General features: G+C 42.5%; 1 protein-coding gene across 2 annotated transcripts; it reads right to left on the bottom strand.

Moving 5' to 3' along the window:
* Window positions 1-601: 601 nt before the first annotated feature.
* On the bottom strand, window positions 602-20,271 carry shtn2 (shootin 2). 2 transcript variants are annotated; one of them, XM_080444928.1, is made up of 17 exons: window positions 20,176-20,271; window positions 17,181-17,233; window positions 16,683-16,743; window positions 15,676-15,770; window positions 13,690-13,906; window positions 12,484-12,560; window positions 11,879-11,960; window positions 11,106-11,200; window positions 7,901-8,023; window positions 6,795-6,939; window positions 6,186-6,318; window positions 4,130-4,188; window positions 3,497-3,591; window positions 3,102-3,134; window positions 2,042-2,095; window positions 1,696-1,843; window positions 602-910 (listed from the first exon to the last, which is right to left on the bottom strand). In XM_080444928.1, the coding sequence occupies exons 1-17, from the start codon at window positions 20,207-20,209 to the stop codon at window positions 753-755; spliced, it is 1,662 nt and encodes a 553-aa protein (XP_080301054.1). In that variant the 5' UTR covers window positions 20,210-20,271; the 3' UTR covers window positions 602-752. The 2 variants fall into 2 exon arrangements, with proteins under 2 accessions (XP_080301054.1, XP_080301055.1); XM_080444929.1 differs by lacking the exons at window positions 16,683-16,743; window positions 20,176-20,271 and having other exon boundaries at window positions 17,181-17,223.
* Window positions 20,272-27,205: the final 6,934 nt, after the last annotated feature.

Raw genomic sequence — 27,205 nt, 5'->3', positions numbered from 1 at the left:
CAAACTTTGTTGGCCTTTTTCTGATTTCTGGGCACAAGTACCTGGCTTTTCCGAATGAATTCACATTGTTTTACTTTGAAAACGGCAAGAGAAAACCATAGCTATACCTGATGCTATGAATGACCTTTTGAAGAATATAATAGCTTTAATAGCTTTCATAGTATTAACACCAACGAAGGTGCAGCGAGTTGCATCTATTCACAAACTGTTTAAACCTAAACAGTCTAAATTCATTCATTCATTCGTTCATTTGTTCATTCATTCATTTGTTCATTTTCATTCATTCATTCATTTGTTCTTTCATTCATTCATTCAATTCACCCACATAGTAATCTTAATTAAAAGGTTTTAAGCTCACATTATAGTTATTTAGTGAGTTATCAACCCAGTAATATTGTGTTAAAACATTGCCATGTGTTTGTTTATGCATAGCATCCATAGCCAAACGTTGCCTCTGTTTTTATTCCACTATCTGTGTCGCCCTCGAGTGGACAAGGTGAATATTGCAGGCAGTACTAATCGCTCCATATTAAATCCCATTGAGATTGAAACATATATTTGCAAAGGGAGACCAAATGGACGTGCTTTTTAGAACATCATGGAAATCAAACCTGGGCCGAAGGTTAAGAATTTGAATTTATTTAATCTTCTTGGTGAAATGTTGAGTGGGACAACCCCCACACACCTCGTAAGATGGATGATCAAATAAACACCAAGAGTTAGACATATTAATTTGATTTGGGTGGAGGCTGTCAGTTGTTGTGGTTGACGATCAAGGTGGATGCTCTGATGCGAGAGTCTCTCTTCTCTCTGTTGTGCTTCAGCCTGCGGAGCACAGGGACACTGCTGCTCTCTGCTGCCCAGAGAAGGGGCTCCGCTGCTGGGGAGCATGGCTGGCTGGACTGGGAGTCTGGATGGACAAGATATCATATCATAAATTAAATGCATATGACAAACATATCGACGCACACATTAGAAGTAAGTAGGCAATACGCAATATGGCCAATATATTGACAGACTATACACCATACACATTGCATTTATATTGCAATTATTTTATCATTTAGAAAACAAATTGTATTATCCAAATAGGCTATAGCCTAAAGGTGAATAAAAGCCACAGCTGAAGATGTGATTGTGTCATATTTTTAGGGTCCTTGTCTGGAGTTACCTCAGTCTCAGAGAGATGGATGGATGAGTGACAGACAGCCAGGACACTACATTTTAAATCCTGGTATCCTGGTAATCCTGATATTGCATAATTCAACTCCCATTGGTGGCCTACCATGTGTTTTTAATGCTTCTTTCACCATTTTGTTACTTGTAAAGTAAACCGCACTGTTATATTGTTTTTATTAATTAAAACATTTATTACAAGGTGCTCCTTACATTTTGGTATAGAAATTGTTTTCTGGTGCTCCTTAATTTTGAGCCCTGTGTATGGTAGATTATGTTGATACAATATAACATATACAATTGGGGTGGTTGTATTTTGTCTCCCTGCTCTTCTATTGAGATATTTAGATCGTGTCAAAGGTCATGTCTCACCTAGACACAGGATCTGACAGGAAATTTGACCTGATGGTCAAGATTCAATTTAGAGCAAGCAGGCAGGCTCTATTAGCTCAATGGTAAACATTTACATAGTGCAGCTTTGATACAATATTATAATAATAATCATTATTATTATTATACCAGTAGAGGAACCGGTCTGATCCAGTCCGTCCCCCATTGCCTTCCTCCTCCTCTGCAGAACCATCAGTAGCTCAGCCTCCCCCACGTTACGGCTGATCCTCTTCCTGGACACTGCTGCCCTCTGGTGGCCCTGGCGTTTCATGACGTTCTGCAACAGTGAGACAGACATTATTTTACCAAGAAGCAGTGTCCCTTGGTGTTTAAAGTCATACCGTGTAACATTCTTGTTAGAAGTGGTTCACTAACATCCACATGTCACTAAATGTCATGTCAAATCGAAGTGCAGCAGATCATCATAAGACAAATAAGTGCAGTGAACTAATCATAAGACAAAGTGCAGTATTACCAGCATTCCTTTCAACTCCACGACTGCTGACTTTCTCTTCTCACTCTGCTGCTCCTGTTGAAGCAATAGTATTAATCTTTTACTTAAAGAGGTGGTGCCATGGTTTTGCACTTTTTCTGTTTTTCATGTGTCAATGAGGTTGATAGAACTTCATTAAGCTGTCTGGTGGTGTTTTTATGGTGTTTTATGTCTGCTCTGACTATTTTTAGTTTCTACCTGGAGGCTGAAACCTTGAGGTTCAAACGTGCCAATAGAAAAACAGCCCTTTAGTGACATAGTGAAATTGTACCCTCCCCCTCATTATCATAACACAACAGGTGTGGGCATGAGGAGGAGGAAGGACTAGGACAGGTGGGTGGTGCTAAGGTGGTGGAGGAGATGCTAAGGTGAGACCCAGGTATACTTAATGAACTGGAGGCGTGTCCACATAAAAACATAATTTTAACAATTTCTGTACACTTTTTTGAAAGAAATCTTCCTCCTAGTATAACCATAATACCTAATGATTATGGTGGGGGGGGGGGGGGGGGGGGTATCACTGAAAATCACGGCAATAAATAATAGAAATATCACAGTGCAGAAATACACCTGCTGTGTTCAACATTGTTCACAACAGCCTGCAGCATATTAAAAATTACACTGAAGTGTTTTTAGCTTGGGCATGTCTTTGCGAACAAAAGGAAGTTCGGCGAGGGCGCTTCACTTGCAGCACCCAGGTCCACAGTCATACCTCTGCAACCTTGTGTTCGGGAGGTACGGGTCTACGACCACTTCCTGTCCCCGGCGGGGCTTAAGCCATTACAGCCTGTCCCTTTGGTCCAATGGTGCGCCTGTGGTCCTTTGTGTGGCTATTGTGATGGCAGACCCTGACCAGTGTTAGTGCCAAGTTAGGTGCGGATTGGAGCAACGGTGCGCCTCACAGGTCAACATGTTACGTTTGTGACGTCCACCCGCCCGCCCTCTAGGCAAATATAATATAGGATGATGATGCAGATGAGTGATTCTATATTTACCTTCCAGGAACTGTCCTCATCCTGCAAATGAGTGATTCTATATTTACCTTCCAGGAACTGTCCTCATCCTGCAGTCCAGCCTGAGAGAGAGAAGTACACCAAACATGTTTTTGGTAATTTTAATGTCTATATGTTAATATAGATATTTGATATCGATTTGATCAGACACGCCCCCTTCCTATACAAACCCATTGTAACTTCAAACTCCATTTTAACCACGGAAAAGACACAGAGGCCAACCGGGTGCTCACAGGAGATAAAAACTTGTATGGTGCTTTTAGGATCATAAAAAAGGAGAGATCCGAGCTCTCAAATAATGTGGAGGAGAAGAAGTAAAGTTAAAACAAATGTTATCATCAGGGCAAGAACGGAACCACCAAACATACAAACCCATTAAATAGTGTATTGATTATAGTATTGATAACCATGGTTGTGTGTGTACCTGGGTCCTAGTGGGTCTCAGGACGATCCCCTTACGGATCCTCTCCATCATCTCTCCTACAGCTCTGGTCTTCACATCCACCTGGACCTCGGGCTCTGTGTGATGATGTCATTACATAGAACAGTGTCAAGGACCCCCACATAGGTTCTATTTGATGATGTCATCATCATTAGAACAGTGTCAAGGACCCCCTCGTAGGTTCTATGCACAGCAGCCATACCAAAGATGGTTAATTTATGAAGATATCAGGCAAACAATGGAACAGGAGCGCACACCAGTAGTGGGGAGGTAGTGACCACGGGAGATAAACTGTTTCATAGAATGGAGGTCGCACAGCTCGTAGCCACGATGCAATAACTTTTTTAATTTAATTTACCAACGTTTCGACACAGTAAAAGGTTTTCTTCAAAGTATGAAGTTATTGCCTTCATTAGTATCATTGGTAACACCTGTGAAGAAAGTAAAGAAGAGGCCCAATTTCTTTCCAATATTCCTGCCATGGTCCTAACCGACTCTTTGGGAAACACTACAAACTGTTTTGTTGTGTTTCGTGTGTTGTGTTGTGTTGTGTTGTGTTGTGTTGTGTTGTGTTGTGTTGTGTTGTGTTGTGTTGTGTTGTGTTGTGTAACTCACTGTTCAGACCAGTTCTGCTGACTGCATCTTTCCTCCTCTTCCTCAGCTCATCTAGTGGACTGAACACATTTAACCATTTATTTATGTCCACATAAAGGAGAATACATACAGGGACACAAATATTAAAGGTGCAGTTAAGGTAACATTCACAAAATCATGGCATATGTCTTCATGATAATAGGCATGTCACTCAGTACTCTATGGGTATAAGTAGCAGTATATCACTCAGTACTCTATGGGTGTAAGTAACAGTATCTCACTCAGTACTCTATGGGTCTAAGTAGCGTCTCCGCCATATGTGGCGGCTGCCAATTATAGCAGAGACAGCACAATACTTTGCCAGCCTTTTTGCCTCCTTTTTGGGCATCCCAAGTTGTTGAAACCCTCTAACAACCAGCCTGTGGGTATAATGTCCTAGGCTGCCAAATATATAAACAACTAGACGCGTCGCAATTTTGGGAAATTTCAAAGTGTGGTTGCGCAGACGCCGGTCGCGGCCGCCGGGACTCGAGGAATACACCTGGAGGAATACCGTCGGAGGCCGCGCGACGTGCAATTCGAATTCGGTGCCGATCGGATCCCGTGTTTGTGACACTTGCCGTTTTAATAGGCCCTTCCCACTAAAGAAATAGGTCCCTCCCACAAATGTAACGGGCCAATCGTATTGTCACGTCACTCCTGAGATCACTTGCTTTTCATTTTGAGAGGACTGATCCCCCCCCAAATCATGTTTTTGCATCAAACGGTTACATTTTGTGCATTTGTGCCGCCCCCTATGGATCAAAGTGGAAATGCTTTTGGGGATTTGTTGAGTAAACCACCCTTGACATGTGATTTAAATTTGGGATTGACTGGATTTTTCCTTCGGGACTTTTGGCCTTTTTTGTAAAACGGGCCCCTCCCGCTAACTTTGGAAGCCATTTACTGACGAACGGTATGGACTACCAAAATTCCGCTTGGAGATGTTTATTACATGAGTCCAGAGATCATGTGTACCGATTTTTGTGAAATTTTGACAAAATATGTGGGAGGAGGAGCTAAAAGTGTGTTTTGAAGAAAATTCAAAATGGCGGAAAATCTATCCGGACGCAAATAAAGTTTATCTATTACTATAGTCTGGTTTTCGGGCAACCACACTAACTAGAAAAAGTGCTCCTCGGAGCACAGGTGTCCGCCAGGTCAGGTATTGTGGCCTCCTGGTGGCGCTATAATAGGCCAATGTGAAAAGGGTGTCATTTCTTCTTAGGCCTTTCACAGCAATCGGACACTGCATTCATGATTTGAGGCATTTTGTTCCAAAAATGTGTTTTGCTAAATTAGACCTGCTGGTGGCGCTATAACAGGCCAATGTGAAAAGGGTGCCATTTCTTCCTCGGCCTAGTGGGAATGTGCGTGTGAAATTTCACGGGCGCTGCATTCATGATTTGAGGCATGTTGTTCAAAACGGACCAATCCTGCAAACTTTGGGAGCCAACCTTAGCCAATGAGGATGGAATATGGAAAACGGCAAAACGCCATGCCTTTCGGCCTGGCGTAGACAAATAGTCTACACCTATAGCCCAGCACTGAGATGGTATGTAGGACTGGTTGGTATTTAATGACCTTGGTCATTAAGGCTTCCTCTAGGCTAAGGTCAAAGGTGCACGCTATCTCTAATAAAGACACTCTGGACTCTTCATCAACCACAACAACATCTGATGTATTAGCTGTCAAATATGTAAAGATGTCTGGGTTAACACAGAGATGAAACATGGATGGAAAGATATGAATGTGATATTTTGTCCTTTGCTATGAGTTCTATATTCTATCGTGACGTGCTATGTACATCCCTTCGTTTGCATAGAAGCCATTCATGATGTGTGACAGTGTTTCAGTGATCTGCTCTGTGGTTTGGTGCAAGCAATGAGGAACCTGAGTGCTGGTGAGTCTGGTGGGAAGGATCATCTGCTATTTTAACTGGTTTTCAAAGTGAATGAATGAATGAATACATTAAAAATATGCATATTATTATTATTATTATTATTATTATTATAAATATGACAGTATAATGACATACTTTATGACAGCAGTGGATACAAGAGGAGGTGGAGGAGGGGGTGGTGGAGGAGGAGGGGGAGGAGCTACAGTCTTTTCCTCCAATGGCTGTTCAGCTTTCTGGTCTCTGTTCACTGCATCCTGTAACTGTTTCACTGCAAAGAGAGGAAGTTTAACCCCCTGAAACATGTTCATGTCAAGGACCCCCACAATGATGTATATTTGGCTGCGGACCCCCATCTCAAAAGGTTTTGCGCCAGGGACCCCCAGAAAAGAAGATGTGTGTTAAGAAATTCAAAAATAATTCAAAATCGTTTTCGAGATTTTTCAAAAATGTTCAAATTAGCATATTATGTACAAGCTCACAGTGAGGGGAATACAATAAATGGTGTGTGTTTCTGCCGCCATGCCATACTGTGTGTATTATGTTTGTGACGCTGTCCATGGTGCTGAACCAATCCAGGTCTTTTTCTTTTTTTTTGTCACGGGGGTCTTGCACTCCACACCCCCAATCAAAACATCTTCTTACGGCTATGCTCAACACATGTAGTGTTCGGCAATTATTAAATATAACAATACTTGATCTTATGACAGTAAATGCTTTATACTATAACTATAACATATTCATTACCTTCTTTCTGGAGGTGTGTGATGGTGTTCTGTGCCTCCATCAGCTGTTTTTCCAGGTTCCTCCGTCCTTCCTCACTGTCCTCCACCCGACCTCTGAGTGTCTGCAGCTCTGACCCCCACACAGCCCCACCCCCACCCTGCTCCACCTGCATGAATGGATGAATGGATGAACAAATATGAAGGAGCCATGATGAATGGAGAAGACAGGGAGAGAGAGACAGACACAGAGACATAGACATACAGACAGACATTTTTTTCCCATGACCTCCCTCCCTCCCTTCATCATTTTAAACATACCCTATCTGTATGTCTCACACACACACTGTGACGGCCCAAAATGGTCCCAGAGCCGCCTGTCACTCCGTTGTCTTTTAAATTCCCCGGTAGGTAATTACACATGGTGTGTGGGAGAGGCAGGTAATTGCACCTGGTGTGTGGGAGAGGTAGGTAATTACACCTGGTGTGTGGGAGAGGTAGGTTATTACACCTGGTGTGTGGGAGAGGTAGGTAATTGCACCTGGTGTGTGTGGGAGAGGTAGGTAATTACACCTGGTGTGTGGGAGAGGTAGGTTATTACACCTGGTGTGTGGGAGAGGTAGGTCATTACACCTGGTGTGTGGGAGAGGTAGGTAATTGCACCTGGTGTGTGGGAGAGGTTGGTAATTGCACCTGATGTGTGGAAGAGGTAGGTAATTACACCTGGTGTGTGGGAGAGGTAGGTTATTACGCCTGGTGTGTGTGGGAGAGGTAGGTAATTGCACCTGGTGTGTGTGGGAGAAGTAGGTAATTGCACCTGGTGTGTGTGGGAGAGGTAGGTAATTGCACCTGGTGTGTGGGAGAGTGAGCGTGGGAACTGTGGGAACAAGGAAGTCAGACCCTCCTTATTCCCTGTGTTTGTGCCGATCATTTTAGTCCGTAAAAGTGTGATCGTAGCCCCTGAAGTGGACGTTAATCTCACATCAGAGGGAGCCGCTTGCACTTAAATATCGAATAAAAAAAAAACTGTTCCATTGTCCGTATTCTTGTCATTCCTGCTGGACCAATATTGTGATTGTTGGGTCTGCCACGCATGGACCCGTTCCAGACATTGCACGCACACACACACACCTTGTTGTTGTAGTGTTGCTGAATGCCTTGTAGTGCAGTACCGATGTTCTCCACTTGTTCCAGAGCGCGTTTCAGCTGAACACTGGTCTGTGTGTCTGCATGGAGCATGCTCTGTTCTAACATCTACACACACACACACACACACACGCACGCGGGCACACGCACGCACGCACGCACGCACGCACGCACACACACACACACACACACACACACACGACGGTTGATGACAGAAAGAGAAGTGAGACATGATGGTTTCACTTCCATACTGGAAGGTCAAACCCAAACCTTTCACTTCCAAACTGTCTGAATAACAACATGAAACACAGTCCTGTACAACACATACACTGTTTTAAGTACTACTACCAGCAGACCCGTGCTATTTTAAAGGGATATTTCACTTTCAAAAAAACTTTTGCTCATTTTATCGTCTACTCAGGCTTTAGTGAGCCCCCCAGACAGTTTATAAGTTGCTTGATTCATTATTTAGATATTTGATATTCATTTTATCAGACACGCCCCCTTCCTATACATACCCATTATAACTTCAAACTTCCTTTTAACCCGTTAGATTCATCAAAAACACCCGTCCTTGGCTCTGGTGACTCACCCTGCCCTCCTAATACGCGAGGGGGCCGTGTTTTTTCGATAACTTTTTTCATTTATTTTTAATATATTTTTTTTGGAAAATGAAAAAAATTAAATACATTAAAAAAATAAAATAAAATAAATGAAAAAAGTAATCGAAAAAACACGGCCCCCTCACGTATTAGGAGGGCAGGGTGAGTCAGCAGAACCAAGGACGGGTGTTTTTGATGAATCTAACGGGTTAAAATGGAGTTTGAAGTTATAATGGGTTTGTATAGGAAGGGGGCGTGTCTGATAAAATGAATATCAAATATCTAAATACTAAATCTAGCAACTTATAAACTGTCTGGGGGGCTCACAAAAGCCTGAATAGACGATAAAATGACCAAAAGTTTTTTTGAAAGTGAAATATCCCTTTAATAGCACGGGTCGTCTTGGTAGAACGGGTCGTCTTGGTAGAATGCGCATGGTTTTTGGTGTTCTGCAGGGGCGACTGAATATGTAGTGTCTGCATCTAAAAAATGTTCTTCTTGAAGCAATGTGTCATATGGGAGTCGTCGTAATTGACTGGTTTGTTCAAATGCTTGTCTGTCTTCTTCATCTTCATTGTCTTGAACAGTTTCAGCAGTTGATTGGTGTGTTTGATCTATGTCAGTTTTCTCTAGTGCTACATAATGTATTTGATCAAGGTGGCCAATTGTTACAGTATTAAGACTTCGGCCTTGTTGTGGGATCAATTCAACTCTATAGTCCTCTTCTGTGTTACTGTTGTAGATGAGTATGCTTTCTTAGCTTTGGCCTTCTGCGCCTTTGCTTGACCAATGTTAGGTGTTCTCAGAGGGACACACACACGCACGGACGGACGGACGGACGGGTGATTTGTACTGGAAGGTGCTGTTCCAATCAAGACTGATTGATCCTGTCTTACCTCACTTCAAAAACATAAATGGCTTTTTGAAGTGACACACCTATTTATAGGATTTTATTTCGTCATGCGTCCCTCTAGCCAATCAAAGGCATTGGTGTCAACATATTGACACATGTCACGTGGAGCTTGACCAATGTTAGCTTGGCTAGGAGGGAGGTGAACACACGGCGGGACGAAGCGAAAACATACTCTCCGCCTCCGGCGGAGACAATAAATCAATAATCTGTACATTGAAACTATACACACTAGGATGCCAGGTCTACAAATGACTGCCATCTAAATTACATTTTAACCTTCACATAAGCCTGCAAGGTCATCAAGGCTAGGTCAAGTGCATACGGGCTGAGGTGGGGTCTGAAGAGGTGAGTCTGCAGATTACGGAAGAAATAAAATACTACAATCTAATCATTCTTTAACCACTTGGACCGAAGCGACGCTACTCTGTGGCAAACACTTTGTGAAAATAGCAGGATGATTAGATTATTATTAGATTATGGATCGATGTTATTCGGTGTAGAGGCAAAAAAGGGGGTCTAGTATAGAGCACTGTGGGATTAACTAAGTATATAGATCATGGGTCTTCAACAGCGGGCTCGGGACCCCTAAGAGGGTCCTCAGAGCTACTAAAGGCGGACCGCCAAATTCTTTGTGTGATTGGATTGATTTTTTTTACATAACCACTTGCATATTGAATCCCTATTGAGGGAAACGTTAGCAGAACATAGCAGATCTACAAGCTCATAACGCCTCAGCCGATGGTCAAGTTTACTAAGTATTGAGGGTTTAAGGTCTTAAATGTCTGAAAATACAAGTCTATGAAGCTATCTATGAAATATATGAAAAAGTTTAATCTGCAACACATTGGGTCCTTGGCCTGAAACACCTTGAAGACCCCTGGTGTAGTAAGCAAAACGGGGATCTAGTATAGAGCCCTGAGGGACTCCAGTTAAGGTAATAATACTCAATGATCGTAACACAGTATATAGGTAATAATACATGATAGTAGCACAGTTAACTAAGTATGTAGGTAATAATAAATTATAGTAACACAGTATAATAATAAATGATTGCGAACGCAGCGGAAGGAGGCGCGCCTCCGCGCAAGTGGAGCTTACTATGACACCATGCTCGGCTTGTGTGTCTCTCTGTCTGTGTGCAGTATTGTGTGCACTCACTGCACTGCCTGTGTGCAGCCAAGTAAATGTCCAATATAGACGTACCATACATCAAATGAAAGGTCTTTGAAAACTGAACACACCTGTCAAGGTTGCGTTTAAGCCCGCCCCTTCCCCCGGAAGCCACGCCCCGGAGAAGGCTCCTAAAAACTCCCCATTGAAACCCCATGTTAAATGAAAAGTGCCCGAATCGCTCCGAAACTTTTTCTACCCCCCCTAAGTGGGGGTCTACAAACAAATACTTCGGGCTCGGATTTTGGCTCCGCCCCCCGGAAGTGGGTGAAACAGGCACTTCAAACACTTTGTTGAATTGTTCAAAAACATTAAAAGTTTATTTTTTGTGAATTTGTATTTTTCTAAGATGCTCCTTTTAACGCAGATTTTTTTTTTTTATTGGTTACTTTTTTTTAAATCTTTTTTTTTCATTATTATTTTTTTTTTTGGCGTTCGCTTCCCTTGTTCGCGCGTCTTACTTGTAGTAACACAGTAGATATAATAATAAATGATAATAACACACCTGGTGGGCGAAGCTTTCAGCATGTTGTCTGAGATCTTGTTCCACATCCAGCTTCTGAGACAGTTCTGTGAACTCCTCTGTGACCAGCTGGGACACTGGTTACAACACACACACGCACATGCACAGGCACGTGCACACACACACTCGCACACACACGCGCGCGCACGCACGCACGCACGCACACACACACACACACACACACACACACACACACACACACACACACACACACACACACAAAACCAGCTAACTCCATTGGATCCTCAAACTTTCTGCTAAACCAGCTACCTCCAGCAAAGGGGGGTGGAGTTAGCTGGTTTTGCTGACTCCAGGCTCCACCCCCTTTTGACCTCCAACCTCATTGTGAGCTTGGAGGTCTATTCAGCTGTTCTTATCAATGATGAACAAAACCTCCTAACTCCATTTTTGTTTATTTTTTTTCATTTCCTGAAAAATTGACATTTTGGAGTTAACTGGTTCCTGCCGGACAGCAGAGAAATTCTCTATCAGGGATGTTAAACTGGTGGCTTGTGCCCCGCAGGTCACCAGGTCCAGGTCTCCCATATTTGACCTCCCATGGAGCAGATTGGACCTGAATCATCTGACACATTAATTAATGTATATTTTGTGTGTGTGTGTGTGTGTGTGTGTGTGTGTGTGTGTGTGTGTGTGTGTGTGTGTGTGTGTGTGTGTGTGTGTGTGTGTGTGTGTGTGTGTGTGTGTGTGTGCGCGCGCGCGCGTGTGTGAGACCGTGTGTGAGAGAGAGTCTTTACCTCGTTTCAGTTTGTTCATGTTCTTGTTCTGCTTGTTCAGTGTCTTCAGGACGGATTCTTTCTGCTCCACTTCTTGAGACAGCTGATAGAGACAAACACTGGTTATAACACACACTGTTATAACACACAGTAACACACACACTGCGTATAACACACACTGGTTATAACACACACTGTTATAACACACACTAACACACACACTGGTTATAACACACACTCACAAGGGGGAATGTTTGTATCACTATACTTTTTGTGTATTTGTCTGAGTTATACTTAGTTGCATGCTGGTGTCGCAAATAAAAATAAAGCTCATCTACAAGCTCACAAGGCTCACTGCGACACGCGTGAGCTTGAAGATCAGCTATTTTCAGGCATGCAATATACATCAGGCATAACTAACTCTAATCTGAATCTTTTCCTAATTGTAGACCTGATTGTAAAAATTAAATAAATAAACCTAAAAACAACAACAATGCAAACACACACACACACACACACACACACACACACACACACACACACACACACACACACACACACACACACACACACACACACACACACACACACACACACACACACACAGTACCACAGTACCACAGTACCTGGTTGTTCAGGAGGTCCACCTGCTGTTGTAATTGCAGCTTGTCAGCCAGCAGCTGATCCATTGATGTCTGCATCTCTGACAGAGACCAGAGACATGAGACACTTAGACCATGTACATTATGCAGTATACTATTGTGTGTTTGTTTGATATAAAATACAATCAAATGTATGCTGGTAACTATAAAGGTAGCTCTCCACCAAACAGACGACTACATATTACTACAGACTGGCAGTCGAATTAAGTACGTTTAGAAACCCCTGGAAGTCAACGTACGCCCACGTGTGATTTATAAAGCAATGGTATACAGCCAATCCCAGCATACAAATCGTCCGAGGCTTTCATAAATCTGACGGCTGAAACCAACCATCATTTAAATAACACTCTCAGAGTTATGGAAACTTGAAATATATATATATATATATATATCCATTGTGTTAGGGTCATCTTTGACCCGTTTTCAAGTTTAAATAGGTAAACAGTACCCTTTACATTTCTTTATTGGAACAAGGCTACATGATATCCTCAGAGACAGCTATTTTAACACAACAAAATTAATTACCACCATTTTAGTTAATTCTGATGGTCTAAAAAAAAAGGGTCAAATTTGACCCGGCAGAGAAGTGTGGCTCAATTCCCCCCAAATTGTCAATATTCAATGTTTACATGTTTGAGAGTGAGAGAAACTTGTACTCAATTAGCATTTGCTATCAGGAGTAAAATGACCAAATTACTTTTTACCTTCTATGGTATACAGGTCAATTTTGACCCTTAACAAGTGTCACTATTTTTAATAATATATAACATTTTTTTAGAGTAAAATAACTAAAACAAACTTTTTTTTATTTTTTGAAGTTTGTTCTAATGCTAGTCTATTATAGCTAGATAACATAATTATGCATTGTCTTCATTATAGGAAATGTAATGAGTGAATGTTAACATTTTTATAATTGAAAACAAGATATATTTAAAGATGAAACCCTAACCCTAACCCAACATAATATTTTAAAAAGTGTTTACATGGATATGAATGCATAACAAGTCAGCTATGAGGTGGGAGAAAAAAGAAAAAGAATATATATATATATATATTTTTGTATTTTGGGCTGAGTTAAATCACAGGTGAAATTTGACCCGCTAACACCAAAAATTGATGCAGGTTTCTAACACAATGCAAGGGCTAGATCAATAGTGTAACTCTCCTCACCTGTGATCCTGTGCTGGCATCTCAGCAGACACTCTGCATCACTGTCTGCATCAGCACCATCCACCTCATCACTGATTGGCTGGGTCTCTGGGTCAGAGGTCACGGCAGCCATGTTTTCAGGGTCAGAGGTCAAGGCAGCCACATTTTCAGGCAGCTCAGAGATGAAGGGCAGCAGCATCTGACTCTGTCTCTTCAGCACCTTGTTTTCCTTGGTTACCTAGGCAACCAAGAGGATGACAACAAGGCATGGGCATCACCAGTGAATGATAAATGACTGCATTACACTGCAGTAACTAAGTACATTTACTCAAGTACTGTACTTAAGTACAATTTTTAGGTACTTTTACTTTACAGGAGTATTTCCAATTTTCAGTACTTTTACTTCTACTCCATTACATCTCAGAGGCAAAAATTGTACTTTTACTCCACTACAATTATTTGAAAACTTTAGTTACTAGTTACTATGTAGATTTTGATTATTATTACAAAAGATACATTAACCACTTCAGCCCTATAAACATTTTTATACAAAATAGCCGATCTACAAGCTCACAATGCGTTGCGATGCAACGCATTGTGAGCTTGTAGATCTGTTGTTTTCAAAAGATTTTTATACAATTCAATTCAATTCAATTCAAACTTTATTCCAGACACTCAGGGGGTCCATATTACATACAGATAAGAAGACATACAAATATAAAAAAGTAAAAAAAAAATACATTTGAAAACTTGTGAAATGCGAAGTGGTCGGGCAGGGGTGTAAGCCTCGACCATAGCCCGGAGGTAAGAAGGAGCTGTTCCTTTCACTGTCCTATAGGCTCGCACCAGGGTTTTAAACTGGATGCGAGCCGCTACAGGGAGCCAGTGTAGAGAACGGAGAAGGATAGTTGTGTGGAAGAACTTGGGGCGGTTGAACACCAGACGAGCCGCTCGTAGAGGAGGAATCTGCAGGACCGTGTCACCGATGCGATGTTTGCCGAGAACAACAGTTGGTCGTCGCCCAGATTCCTTATAGTCCGAGTTGACGTCACCACAGCATTATCAATGGTGATGGCCATGTCTCGGTGCGGGCAGCCCTTCCCCGGGAGGAACATCAGCTCGGTCTTGTCCAGGTTGAGCTTCAGGTGGTGCGTCGACATCCACTCCGAGATGTCAGCCAGACAAGCAGCAATGCGTGCCTCCACTTGTGTGTCAGAGGGGGGGAATGACAGGATCAGCTGGGTGTCATTGGCATAGCAGTGGTAGGAAAAGTCATGGGAGCGGATAACAGCACCAAGATATGTAGTGTAGAGAGAGAAAAGAAGAGGACCCAGAACCGAGCCTTGGGAACCCCAGTAGTGAGCCTGCGTGGTTCTGACACAGACCCTCTCAGCATCACCTGGTAGGAGCGACCCGTCAGGGTCTGATGGTTCACCATGTCGAACGCTGCAGACAGGTCCAGGAGTATCAGGACGGAGGAGAGAGAGTTCGCTCTGGCGGCATGGAGCGACACCGTCACTGCCAGGAGGGCAGTCTCGGTCGAGTGACCCACTTTGAACCCAGACTGGTGGGAGTCCAATATAATATAATATAATATAATATAATATAATATAATATAATATAATATAATATAATATAATATAATATAATATAATATAATATAATATAATATAATAGTAGGACAGATATAATATAATATTATAATATAATATTAGGACAGATATAATATAAATATATAATATTAGGACAAATATAATATAATATAATAACATTATAAATTCTTTTTTTTTCTTTTAACAGGACGTTCATGAAAGTCCTTGTGGGCTTGTTTCCAATGAGGGCCTGTGAGCAATTAGGGGTTTAGAGTCTTGCTCAGGGACACATTACATTTCATCGACACATATGCTGGCGTGGCCTGGAATCATACCTGGGGCAACCAGGGCCTCTGGCTCCCTAGGCGGGCTCACTAACCACTCAGCTATGGCCGCCCATACATATAATAGTTACCTTGACAGCGAGGGCTTCAGCAGTCTCCCTGCAGGAGCGTTCTATCTGGAACTGGAACTCCAACACATCCATCTCCTTCAACAACTGACCGGAAACTAGACATAATACATAACATAACATTCAAATAATAACACTTATTAATGTAACGTAACGTATAATTATGTTTCATTAACACATCCATCTCCTTCAGCAGCTGACTGGAAACTAGACATGACAGTTCAGTGGTAAAGTAGTTAAGTGGTTAATCTGTGTCAATTAACGCATCTGTGTCATTCTTAGATTTGAGCTAAAAAGCATTATTTTACACTTTGGCTATTCAAAAATAGCAGCTATACAAGCTCAGCTTGTAGATCTGCTATTTTTGAAAAATTTAAGAAAAAAAAAAGTGTGCAAATCTTGAATATATTCTTTTGAATATATTATTTTAAAGTAGACATTATTTAACTCAAATCTTTGCTGTCCCTGGAAGAACATATTTTGAGATGGGAGTCCGTGGCCAAATACATATAATGTTGGGGGTCCTTGACATGAAAATGTTTGAGAACCACCGATATATAGCAACATAAGTTTAAAAAAACAAAACTGTTAGAAGACATTTTGTAGAATCCCCCAGAAGCAAAGATTTGAGTCACAAATGTTCACTTTAAAAATATATGTATTCAAAGATTTGCACAAAGTTTCATGATTTTTAAAAAAATAGCAGATCTACGAGCTCCGAGCACCGAGTGCCGCACTATGAGCTTGTATATCTGCTATTTTTGAATAGCCCAAAGTATAAGCTAATGGTTAAAGTGGTTCAAATCTAAAATGACAGACGCTTTCCCGGTCTTAATGGGTTAATTATTAGAGATTCACTGTATCTCACCCAGCGTGATATAACTATGAGAGTGACGACACTAGCGTTGACTCCCATTGTAATACAGGAGGCAGTATCCCACTTTCGCATCCTCGCTTGCGGCGAGATCAAAGCATGAGGCAACTCTCTCTCTCTATATCGCTGGTCTCACCTTGTTCCAACTCCGACAGCCTCTGATTGGCCAGATCCCTCTGGATCTCCAGAATCTCACACTGGCAGACAGAAGGCAATCAGAGACGTTATAAAAAAAAAAATATATATATATATATATATATATATATATATATATATATATATATATATATATATATATATATATATATATATATATATATATATGAAATGTATATATATATATATATATATATATATATATATATATATGAAATGTATATATATATATATATATATATATATATATATATATATATATATATATATATATATATATATATATATATATATATATATAAATATATATATATGAAAATTATATTTAAAAATAATATATATATATATATATATATATATATATATATATATATATATATATATATATATATATATATATATATATGAATTTGAGGTTAAATGTTAACACTAATGCCCAAATGATCCAGGTTTAAATGTCAGTGAATCAGAGTCTTACCTGGATGTCAGCTTCATCCTCCAAGGAGCTGCTCTCCTCTTCCTCACTGGACACTGATGGAGGACAGAGGAGAGGATGAGTTGTCAGACTTCTGTCTCTCTTCAGACAGAGGAGCAGGTTTTTAATAAATCATTCAGTATGTGGCAAAAGTTCATAAACAGCATATCAAGGCTGTCGGGAAGAAACATCTTATCTCCACATTTGAACTTTTTTGCATTTTAACGACCTACTTGATCAAGTAACAGTTTTTTACCTGGTGTCCCTATTTTGGGCATGTCATTATAGCCATTTTTTTATTTGTATGAATAAATAGTGCAAATGGAAGCTATTTTTGCTACTTTTGCGTGACAATCTTGTACAAAAAAGTAGGGATTGATTTACGAAAAAAACTAGTTGAAATATGGAGACGGTTTTGGTTTTGAATTATGAGGAGAGACAAGACAACAGTTATTCATTAGGAGGAGAGACAAGATAACAGTTATTCATCGTGAGGAGAGACGAGAAAACAGTTATTCATTCTGGGGGTGAGGGGGGGGGGGTGTGTGACAGACAATTTCAAATCCTGTTCATGATAAAGTTTCACATCCTAATAAGATAAAAACAAGAAGTGAAATCAGGGCACTTTGAAGGACAGTGGTTCTTAAACCTTTTCATGTCAACCGCAAACCCCCTCATCTGAAAACTTTTTGTGCCAGGGACCCCCCAGAAGAGATTTTTCCAAATGTGTTAAAAAATAGCAGATCTGCAAGCTTGCAGCACACGCTGCAAGCTTGTAGATCTGCTATTTTAGAATAGCCAACGTATAAATGGATAAAGTGGTTAAAATGATGCTGTATCACATTTAGCTGCAGAGGACCCCCTAGAACCCCTCCAAGAAAGCCTGGGGGTCCCCGGACCCCACTTTGAGAACCACTGGTCTACCTACCACATTGGTTCTGAACGTGGGGTCCGGGGACCCCCAGGGGTCCTTGAGGGGGAACCGGGGGTCCCCTGCAAAGATGAGTTGATACAGCATCAAAATCAGTTTAACCACTACATCGGGTATTTGAAAATAGCTGATCTACATTTTGCGATGTGATGCATTGTGAGCTTGTAAATTCTGCTATTTTCAAAAACATATTAGAAAGAAATCATTTTTATTTATTTTTATTTTAACAACACAAATCTTGTATTGGGGTCCCTGGCACCAAACATTTCCAGATGGGGGTCTGTGGCCAAATACACATTAATTTCAGGGTCCTTGACATGAAGAACCTTCAGAACCACTGCTCTACTGTCTCCGTGCAACAAAGAAAGCGTTGCTGTCATATTTATTGATTTTAGTTCATGTATTTGACTTAGGATCAGGTTAAAGCAGCACTATGTAACTTTCCTCTTCTACCCGGATTTGAACCCGGTTTCCTGCTCAAGTGCTGGAATGTTTGCCATTGAGCTAATAGAGCTGGCCTGCTTGCTCAGGGGATAAATTGAATCGAATTGAAACTTTGTGTCAGATCAGACCTTTGACACGATCTAAATGTCTCAGAGCAGGGAGACAATGTACAACCACCCCAATTTTATAAGTTATATTGTATTAACATACTCTACCATACAGATTCTATAAGTTATATTGTATTAACATACTCTACCATACATATTGGACACAATTACATTTTATTCGTTAAAATTTACATAGTGAGGCTTTAATGTAACACTCTCCATGTGACCCAAGGACACTTTGGGATTATTAACAAAATATAAACTTAAAAACTGAAGGAAATGAAACACAATAATGAAAATGAACAGTGTGGATGCAACATGACATTTGAATCATTTGAAATAAATGAATAAATACAAACAATTGGGTTTTAAAATAAATGTGTGAGCTTGTTCATTTACTAATGGGTGCATAATGCTTGTCTTGATCCAAAAGGAAGCTGGTTATAATAAAGTTGTCTCAACTTTCATAGTTAACTAGACTAACAGTGCCATAACCCTGCTGAATATCGCAGAATATTAGCTCTTATTATATGACTGAAACATGAACGTTGACATTATAACATCAGTATAATCTTTTGACATCATAACATCAGTATAATCTTTTGACATCATAACATCAGTATAATCTGTTGACATTATAACATCAGTATAATCTGTTGACATTATAACATCAGTATAATATGTTGACATAATAACATCAGTATAATCTGTTGACAGTATAACATCAGCATAATCTGCTGACATTATAACATCAGTATATAAGATGTTGATATTATAACATCAGTATAATCTGCAGTGGTGTAAAGTAACTAAGTACATTTACTCAAGTACTGTACTTAAGTACACTTTTGAGGAATTTTTACTTTATTGGAGTATTTCCCATTTTCAATACATTTACTTCTACTCCACTATATCTCAGAGGCAAATATTGTACTTTTACTCCACTACAATTATTTGTCAGCTTTAGTAACTAGTTACTTTACAGATTTAGATTATAATCACAAAACATACATTAACCACTTCAGCTCTCTATGTATTTCGGCCATTTGAAAATAGCCGATCTACAAGCTTACAATGTGTCGCGATGCGACGCATCGTGAGCTTGTAGATCTGCTATTTTCAAAAGATTTGTATACATTTGAAAACTTGTGAAGTAGGATATTCTGTATGATGAGTACGTTCTACTTTTGTTATTTAAGTACATTTTGATTCCAATACTTTTGTACTTTTACCCAAGTAAATTTTGAATTACTGACTTTTACTTGTAACAGAGTATTTCTACATGGCAGTATTAGTACTTTTACTTAAGTAAAGAATTTGAGTACTTTTTCCACCACTGATAATCTGTTGACATTATAACATCAGTATAATCTGTTGACATTATAACATCAGTATAATCTGTTGACATTATAACATCAGTATAATCTGTTGACATTATAACATCAGTATAATCTGTTGACATTATAACATCAGTATAATCTGTTGACATTATAACAACAGTATAATCCCATCTCACCTGAGCCAGTGCTGTCCTTCCCGTCCAGCGACATTGGGGTGTCTCTGTACTTTACGGTGTTTCCTCCACTGATTTGAAACTGTCTTGCAGACGTCAGAAAGCGTTACTGGTCTGACATCACATGGTTGATTGTAAAGAGGAACCGGGAATCTGTCTGTGTTAAAGCCCTCCCCTCTACTTTATGATAGAATCTGTGTCAACGCCCTCCCCTCCACTTTATGATAGAACGAGGAACTGATCACCCAATGTGCAGCATATAATAGGAAAGTGAAGAGGGTTGTTCCCCCATAAAGGTATTTAGTTTTATTTTGAGAAACTAGTAACTTGGTATTTGAGGACAGGGGAATTAAAGGCCTCTTTCCCTGTCCTACACTATAGCAGGGCCACCATGCCAGCTTGTGGTGGACATTTTCTCAAAATTCGATTTTTGCCACGGACATACAAAATAAGTGGTCAAGGTTTTGTAGCAATGTATAGCAATTGTAGAAAAATGTGATTTTAATTGTCGAATGTTTAAGCATGTTCTAATCATGTATATTTTAATTTACTTAAAACCTTTTCCAAACATTTACTTTTTTTCTCCTTACATTTTGGAAAAAATAGCCAATTTAACACCGAGGTGCCCACTCTTCCTTGGTGCCCACCTACCCTGTTACCGTCTATTTGACCAACTACTATAGGCTATTTGTTTTAAGGACCACATGGTCAACGTTATGATGTAGCCTAAATAACAGCAATTAAATGCACTGACTGTAAACAATAATGCACAGCTAATGATGCAAACACAGTAAACACTGACCACTAAAGTTACCTGTCTGCCCTCTCCACCCCCCCCCCTCTTCTCTCTCTGTCCATTTTCTGTCTATTTCTCTCTCTGTGTTCTCTCTCTCTCTCTCTCTCTCTCTCTCTCTCTCTCTCTCTCTCTCTCTCTCTCTCTCTCTCTCTCTCTCGACCACAAAGAGCAAGCAAAGCAGTCATGTTGACTACATTAAAAGTTATAACGCTTGCTTGTACTCACCCGATAATGAACTTGGCGTCAGCTAATTGTCCTAGTTTCATATCCATTTGATATTTAACTTTCCCAAGAGATTAAGACGGACTTCAGTCTCTCCAATTCCTCCAGTGACTACAAAAACGCTCGCCCCAAAACACAGTCGCCCCGGGGCAAACCTGGCGGTATTCACCTGGTATTCCTAAACGTTCCTATTCATAGACCTAGCCTTGTTCCTAAACATAACCTCAGTAAAACTATGCCTTACCCTAAACTTATTTCTAACCTTGTCCTCAGTAAAACAAATACAATAATATAGCTGCAAGCAGCGATAACACAGGGCCAGGTTTTGCAGAGAGAAAAAATAAAGAAGAAACTATAAGTAATTTGCAGAATAAGCCATAGAAGCATAGAACACTCAACTTGAGAGAAAAAAAGGCAGGCAGGCAGGCAGGCAGGCAGGCAGGCAGGCAGGCAGGCAGGCAGGCAGGCAGGCAGGCAGGCAGGCAGGCAGGCAGGCAGGCAGGCAGGCAGGCAGGCAGGCAGACAGACAGACAGACAGACAGACAGACAGACAGACAGAGACACAGACAGACAGAGACACAGACAGAGACACAGACACAGACAGAGACACAGACAGAGAGACAGACAGACAGACAGACAGACAGACAGACAGGCAGAGAGACAGCAGACAGACAGAGACACAGAGTGAGAGACAGACAGACAGACAGACAGACAGAGACACAGAGTGAGAGACAGACAGACAGAGACACAGAGTGAGAGACAGACAGACAGACAGAGACACAGAGTGAGAGACAGACAGACAGACAGACAGACAGACAGACAGACAGACAGACAGACAGACAGACAGACAGACAGACAGACAGACATACAGACAGAGACACAGAGTGAGACAGAGAGACAGACAGAGACACAGAGTGAGAGACAGACAGACAGACAGACAGACAGAGACACAGAGTGAGAGACAGACAGACAGACAGACAGAGACACAGAGTGAGAGACAGAGACAGAGACACAGAGTGAGAGACAGACAGAGACACAGAGACACACAGAGTGAGAGACAGACAGAGACACAGAGTGAGAGACAGACAGAGACACAGAGTGAGAGACAGACAGAGACACAGAGTGAGAGACAGACAGAGACACAGAGTGAGAGACAGACAGAGACACAGAGACACAGAGTGAGAGACAGACAGAGACACAGAGACACAGAGTGAGAGACAGACATAGACACAGAGTGAGAGACAGACAGAGAGTGAGAGACAGACAGAGACACAGAGACACAGAGTGAGAGACAGACAGAGACACAGAGTGAGAGACAGACAGAGACGCAGAGACACAGAGTGAGAGACAGACAGAGACACAGAGACACAGAGTGAGAGACAGAGTGAGACACAGAGTGAGAGACAGACAGACAGAGACACAGAGTGAGAGACAGACAGAGACACAGAGTGAGACAGAGAGACAGACAGAGACACAGGTGAGAGACAGACAGACAGACAGAGACACAGAGTGAGAGACAGACAGACAGACAGACAGACAGAGACACAGAGTGAGAGACAGAGACAGAGACACAGAGTGAGAGACAGACAGAGACACAGAGACACACAGAGTGAGAGACAGACAGAGACACAGAGTGAGAGACAGACAGAGACACAGAGTGAGAGACAGACAGAGACACAGAGTGAGAGACAGACAGAGACACAGAGACACAGAGTGAGAGACAGACAGAGACACAGAGACACAGAGTGAGAGACAGACATAGACACAGAGTGAGAGACAGACAGAGACACAGAGTGAGAGACAGACAGAGACACAGAGACACAGAGTGAGAGACAGACAGAGACACAGAGTGAGAGACAGACAGAGACGCAGAGACACAGAGTGAGAGACAGACAGAGACACAGAGACACAGAGTGAGAGACAGAGTGAGACACAGAGTGAGAGACAGACAGACAGAGACACAGAGTGAGAGACAGACAGAGACACAGAGACACAGAGACAGAGAGACAGAGAGACAGAGAGACAGAGAGACAGAGAGACAGAGAGACACAGAGACAGAGAGACACAGAGACAGAGAGACAGAGACACAGAGACACAGAGACAGAGAGACACAGAGACAGAGAGACACAGAGACACAGAGACAGAGAGACACAGAGACAGAGAGACACAGAGACACAGAGACACAGAGACACAGAGACAGAGAGACACAGAGACAGAGTGAGAGACAGACAGACAGACAGACAGACAGACAGACAGACAGACAGACAGACAGACAGACAGACAGACAGACAGACAGACAGACAGACAGACAGAGACACAGAGTGAGAGACAGACAGACAGACAGACAGAGACACAGAGTGAGAGACAGACAGAGACACAGAGACAGAGACAGAGAGACAGACAGACAGAGACACAGAGTGAGAGACAGACAGACAGACAGACAGACAGAGTGAGAGACAGACAGACAGACAAACAGACAGAGTGAGAGACAGACAGACAGACAGACAGACAGACAGACAGACAGACAGACAGACAGACAGACAGACAGACAGACAGACAGACAGACAGACAGACAGACAGACAGACATACAGACAGAGACACAGAGTGAGACAGAGAGACAGACAGAGACACAGAGTGAGAGACAGACAGACAGACAGACAGAGACACAGAGTGAGAGAAAGACAGACAGACAGACAGAGACACAGAGTGAGAGACAGAGACAGAGACACAGAGTGAGAGACAGACAGAGACACAGAGACACACAGAGTGAGAGACAGACAGAGACACAGAGTGAGAGACAGACAGAGACACAGAGTGAGAGACAGACAGAGACACAGAGTGAGAGACAGACAGAGACACAGAGTGAGAGACAGACAGAGACACAGAGACACAGAGTGAGAGACAGACAGAGACACAGAGACACAGAGTGAGAGACAGACATAGACACAGAGTGAGAGACAGACAGAGAGTGAGAGACAGACAGAGACACAGAGACACAGAGTGAGAGACAGACAGAGACACAGAGTGAGAGACAGACAGAGACGCAGAGACACAGAGTGAGAGACAGACAGAGACACAGAGACACAGAGTGAGAGACAGAGTGAGACACAGAGTGAGAGACAGACAGACAGAGACACAGAGTGAGAGACAGACAGAGACACAGAGTGAGACAGAGAGACAGACAGAGACACAGGTGAGAGACAGACAGACAGACAGAGACACAGAGTGAGAGACAGACAGACAGACAGACAGACAGAGACACAGAGTGAGAGACAGAGACAGAGACACAGAGTGAGAGACAGACAGAGACACAGAGACACACAGAGTGAGAGACAGACAGAGACACAGAGTGAGAGACAGACAGAGACACAGAGTGAGAGACAGACAGAGACACAGAGTGAGAGACAGACAGAGACACAGAGACACAGAGTGAGAGACAGACAGAGACACAGAGACACAGAGTGAGAGACAGACATAGACACAGAGTGAGAGACAGACAGAGACACAGAGTGAGAGACAGACAGAGACACAGAGACACAGAGTGAGAGACAGACAGAGACGCAGAGACACAGAGTGAGAGACAGACAGAGACACAGAGACACAGAGTGAGAGACAGAGTGAGACACAGAGTGAGAGACAGACAGACAGAGACACAGAGTGAGAGACAGACAGAGACACAGAGACACAGAGACAGAGAGACAGAGAGACAGAGAGACAGAGAGACAGAGAGACAGAGAGACAGAGAGACAGAGAGACACAGAGACAGAGAGACAGAGACACAGAGACACAGAGACAGAGAGACACAGAGACAGAGAGACACAGAGACACAGAGACAGAGAGACACAGAGACACAGAGACACAGAGACACAGAGACAGAGAGACACAGAGACAGAGTGAGAGACAGACAGACAGACAGACAGACAGACAGACAGACAGACAGACAGACAGACAGACAGACAGACAGACAGACAGACAGACAGACAGACAGACAGAGACACAGAGTGAGAGACAGACAGACAGACAGACAGACAGAGACACAGAGTGAGAGACAGACAGAGACACAGAGACAGAGACAGAGACAGAGAGACAGACAGACAGAGACACAGAGTGAGAGACAGACAGACAGACAGACAGACAGAGTGAGAGACAGACAGACAGACAAACAGACAGAGAGACAGACAGACAGACAGACAGACAGACAGACAGACAGACAGACAGACAGACAGACAGACAGACAGACAGACAGACAGACAGACAGACAGACAGACAGACAGACAGACAGAGTGAGAGACAGACAGAGTGAGAGACAGACAGACAGACAGACAGACAGAGTGAGAGACAGAGTGAGAGACAGACAGACAGACAGACAGACAGACAGACAGACAGACAGACAGACAGACAGACAGACAGACAGACAGACAGACAGACAGACAGACAGACAGACAGACAGACAGACAGACAGACAGACAGACAGACAGACAGAGTGAGACACAGAGTGAGAGACAGACAGACAGACAGAGACACAGAGTGAGAGACAGACAGAGACACGGAGACACAGAGACAGAGAGACAGAGAGGCAGAGAGACACAGAGACAGAGAGACAGAGAGACAGAGAGACAGAGAGACAGAGAGACACAGAGACACAGAGACACAGAGACAGAGAGACACAGAGACACAGAGACACAGAGACACAGAGACACAGAGACACAGAGACACAGAGACAGAGAGACACTGAGACAGAGAGACACGGAGACAGAGTGAGAGACAGACAGACAGACAGACAGAGACACAGAGTGAGAGACAGACAGACAGACAGAGACACAGAGTGAGAGACAGACAGAGACAGAGAGACAGACAGACAGAGACACAGAGTGAGAGACGGACAGACAGACAGAGACACAGAGTGAGAGACAGACAGAGACACGGAGACACAGAGACAGAGAGACAGAGAGGCAGAGAGACACAGAGACAGAGAGACAGAGAGACAGAGAGACAGAGAGACACAGAGACACAGAGACAGAGAGACACAGAGACACAGAGACACAGAGACAGAGAGACAGAGAGACAGAGAGACACTGAGACAGAGAGACACGGAGACAGAGTGAGAGACAGACAGACAGACAGACAGACAGACAGACAGACAGACAGACAGACAGACAGACAGACAGACAGACAGACAGACAGACAGACAGACAGACAGACAGACAGACAGACAGACAGACAGACAGAGTGAGAGACAGACAGACAGACAGAGACACAGAGTGAGAGACAGACAGAGACAGAGAGACAGACAGACAGAGACACAGAGTGAGAGACGGACAGACAGACAGACAGACAGACAGACAGACAGACAGACAGACAGACAGACAGACAGACAGACAGACAGACAGACAGACAGACAGACAGAGTGAGAGACAGACAGACAGACAGACAGACAGACAGACAGACAGACAGACAGACAGACAGACAGACAGACAGAGTGAGACACAGAGTGAGAGACAGACAGACAGACAGAGACACAGAGTGAGAGACAGACAGACATACAGACAGAGACACATAGACAGAGAGACAGAGAGACAGAGAGACACAGAGACAGAGAGACACAGAGACACAGAGACAGAGAGACACAGAGACACAGAGACACAGAGACAGAGAGACAGAGAGACAGATAGACAGAGAGACACAGAGACAGAGTGAGAGACAGACAGACAGACAGACAGACAGACAGACAGACAGACAGACAGACAGACAGACAGACAGACAGACAGACAGACAGACAGACAGACAGACAGACAGACAGACAGACAGACAGACAGACAGACAGAGTGAGAGACAAACAGAGACACAGAGTGAGAGACAGACAGAGACACAGAGTGAGAGACAGACAGAGACACAGAGTGAGAGACAGACAGAGACACAGAGTGAGAGACAGACAGAGACACAGAGTGAGAGACAGACAGAGACACAGAGTGAGAGACAGACAGAGACACAGAGACAGAGACAGAGAGACAGAC

Source organism: Gymnoscopelus braueri, assembly GCF_963280865.1.
Source record: "Gymnoscopelus braueri genome assembly, chromosome: 12".
Taxonomy (NCBI): Eukaryota; Metazoa; Chordata; class Actinopteri; order Myctophiformes; family Myctophidae; genus Gymnoscopelus; species Gymnoscopelus braueri.
This window is presented reverse-complemented; position numbering and strand designations above follow the sequence as displayed.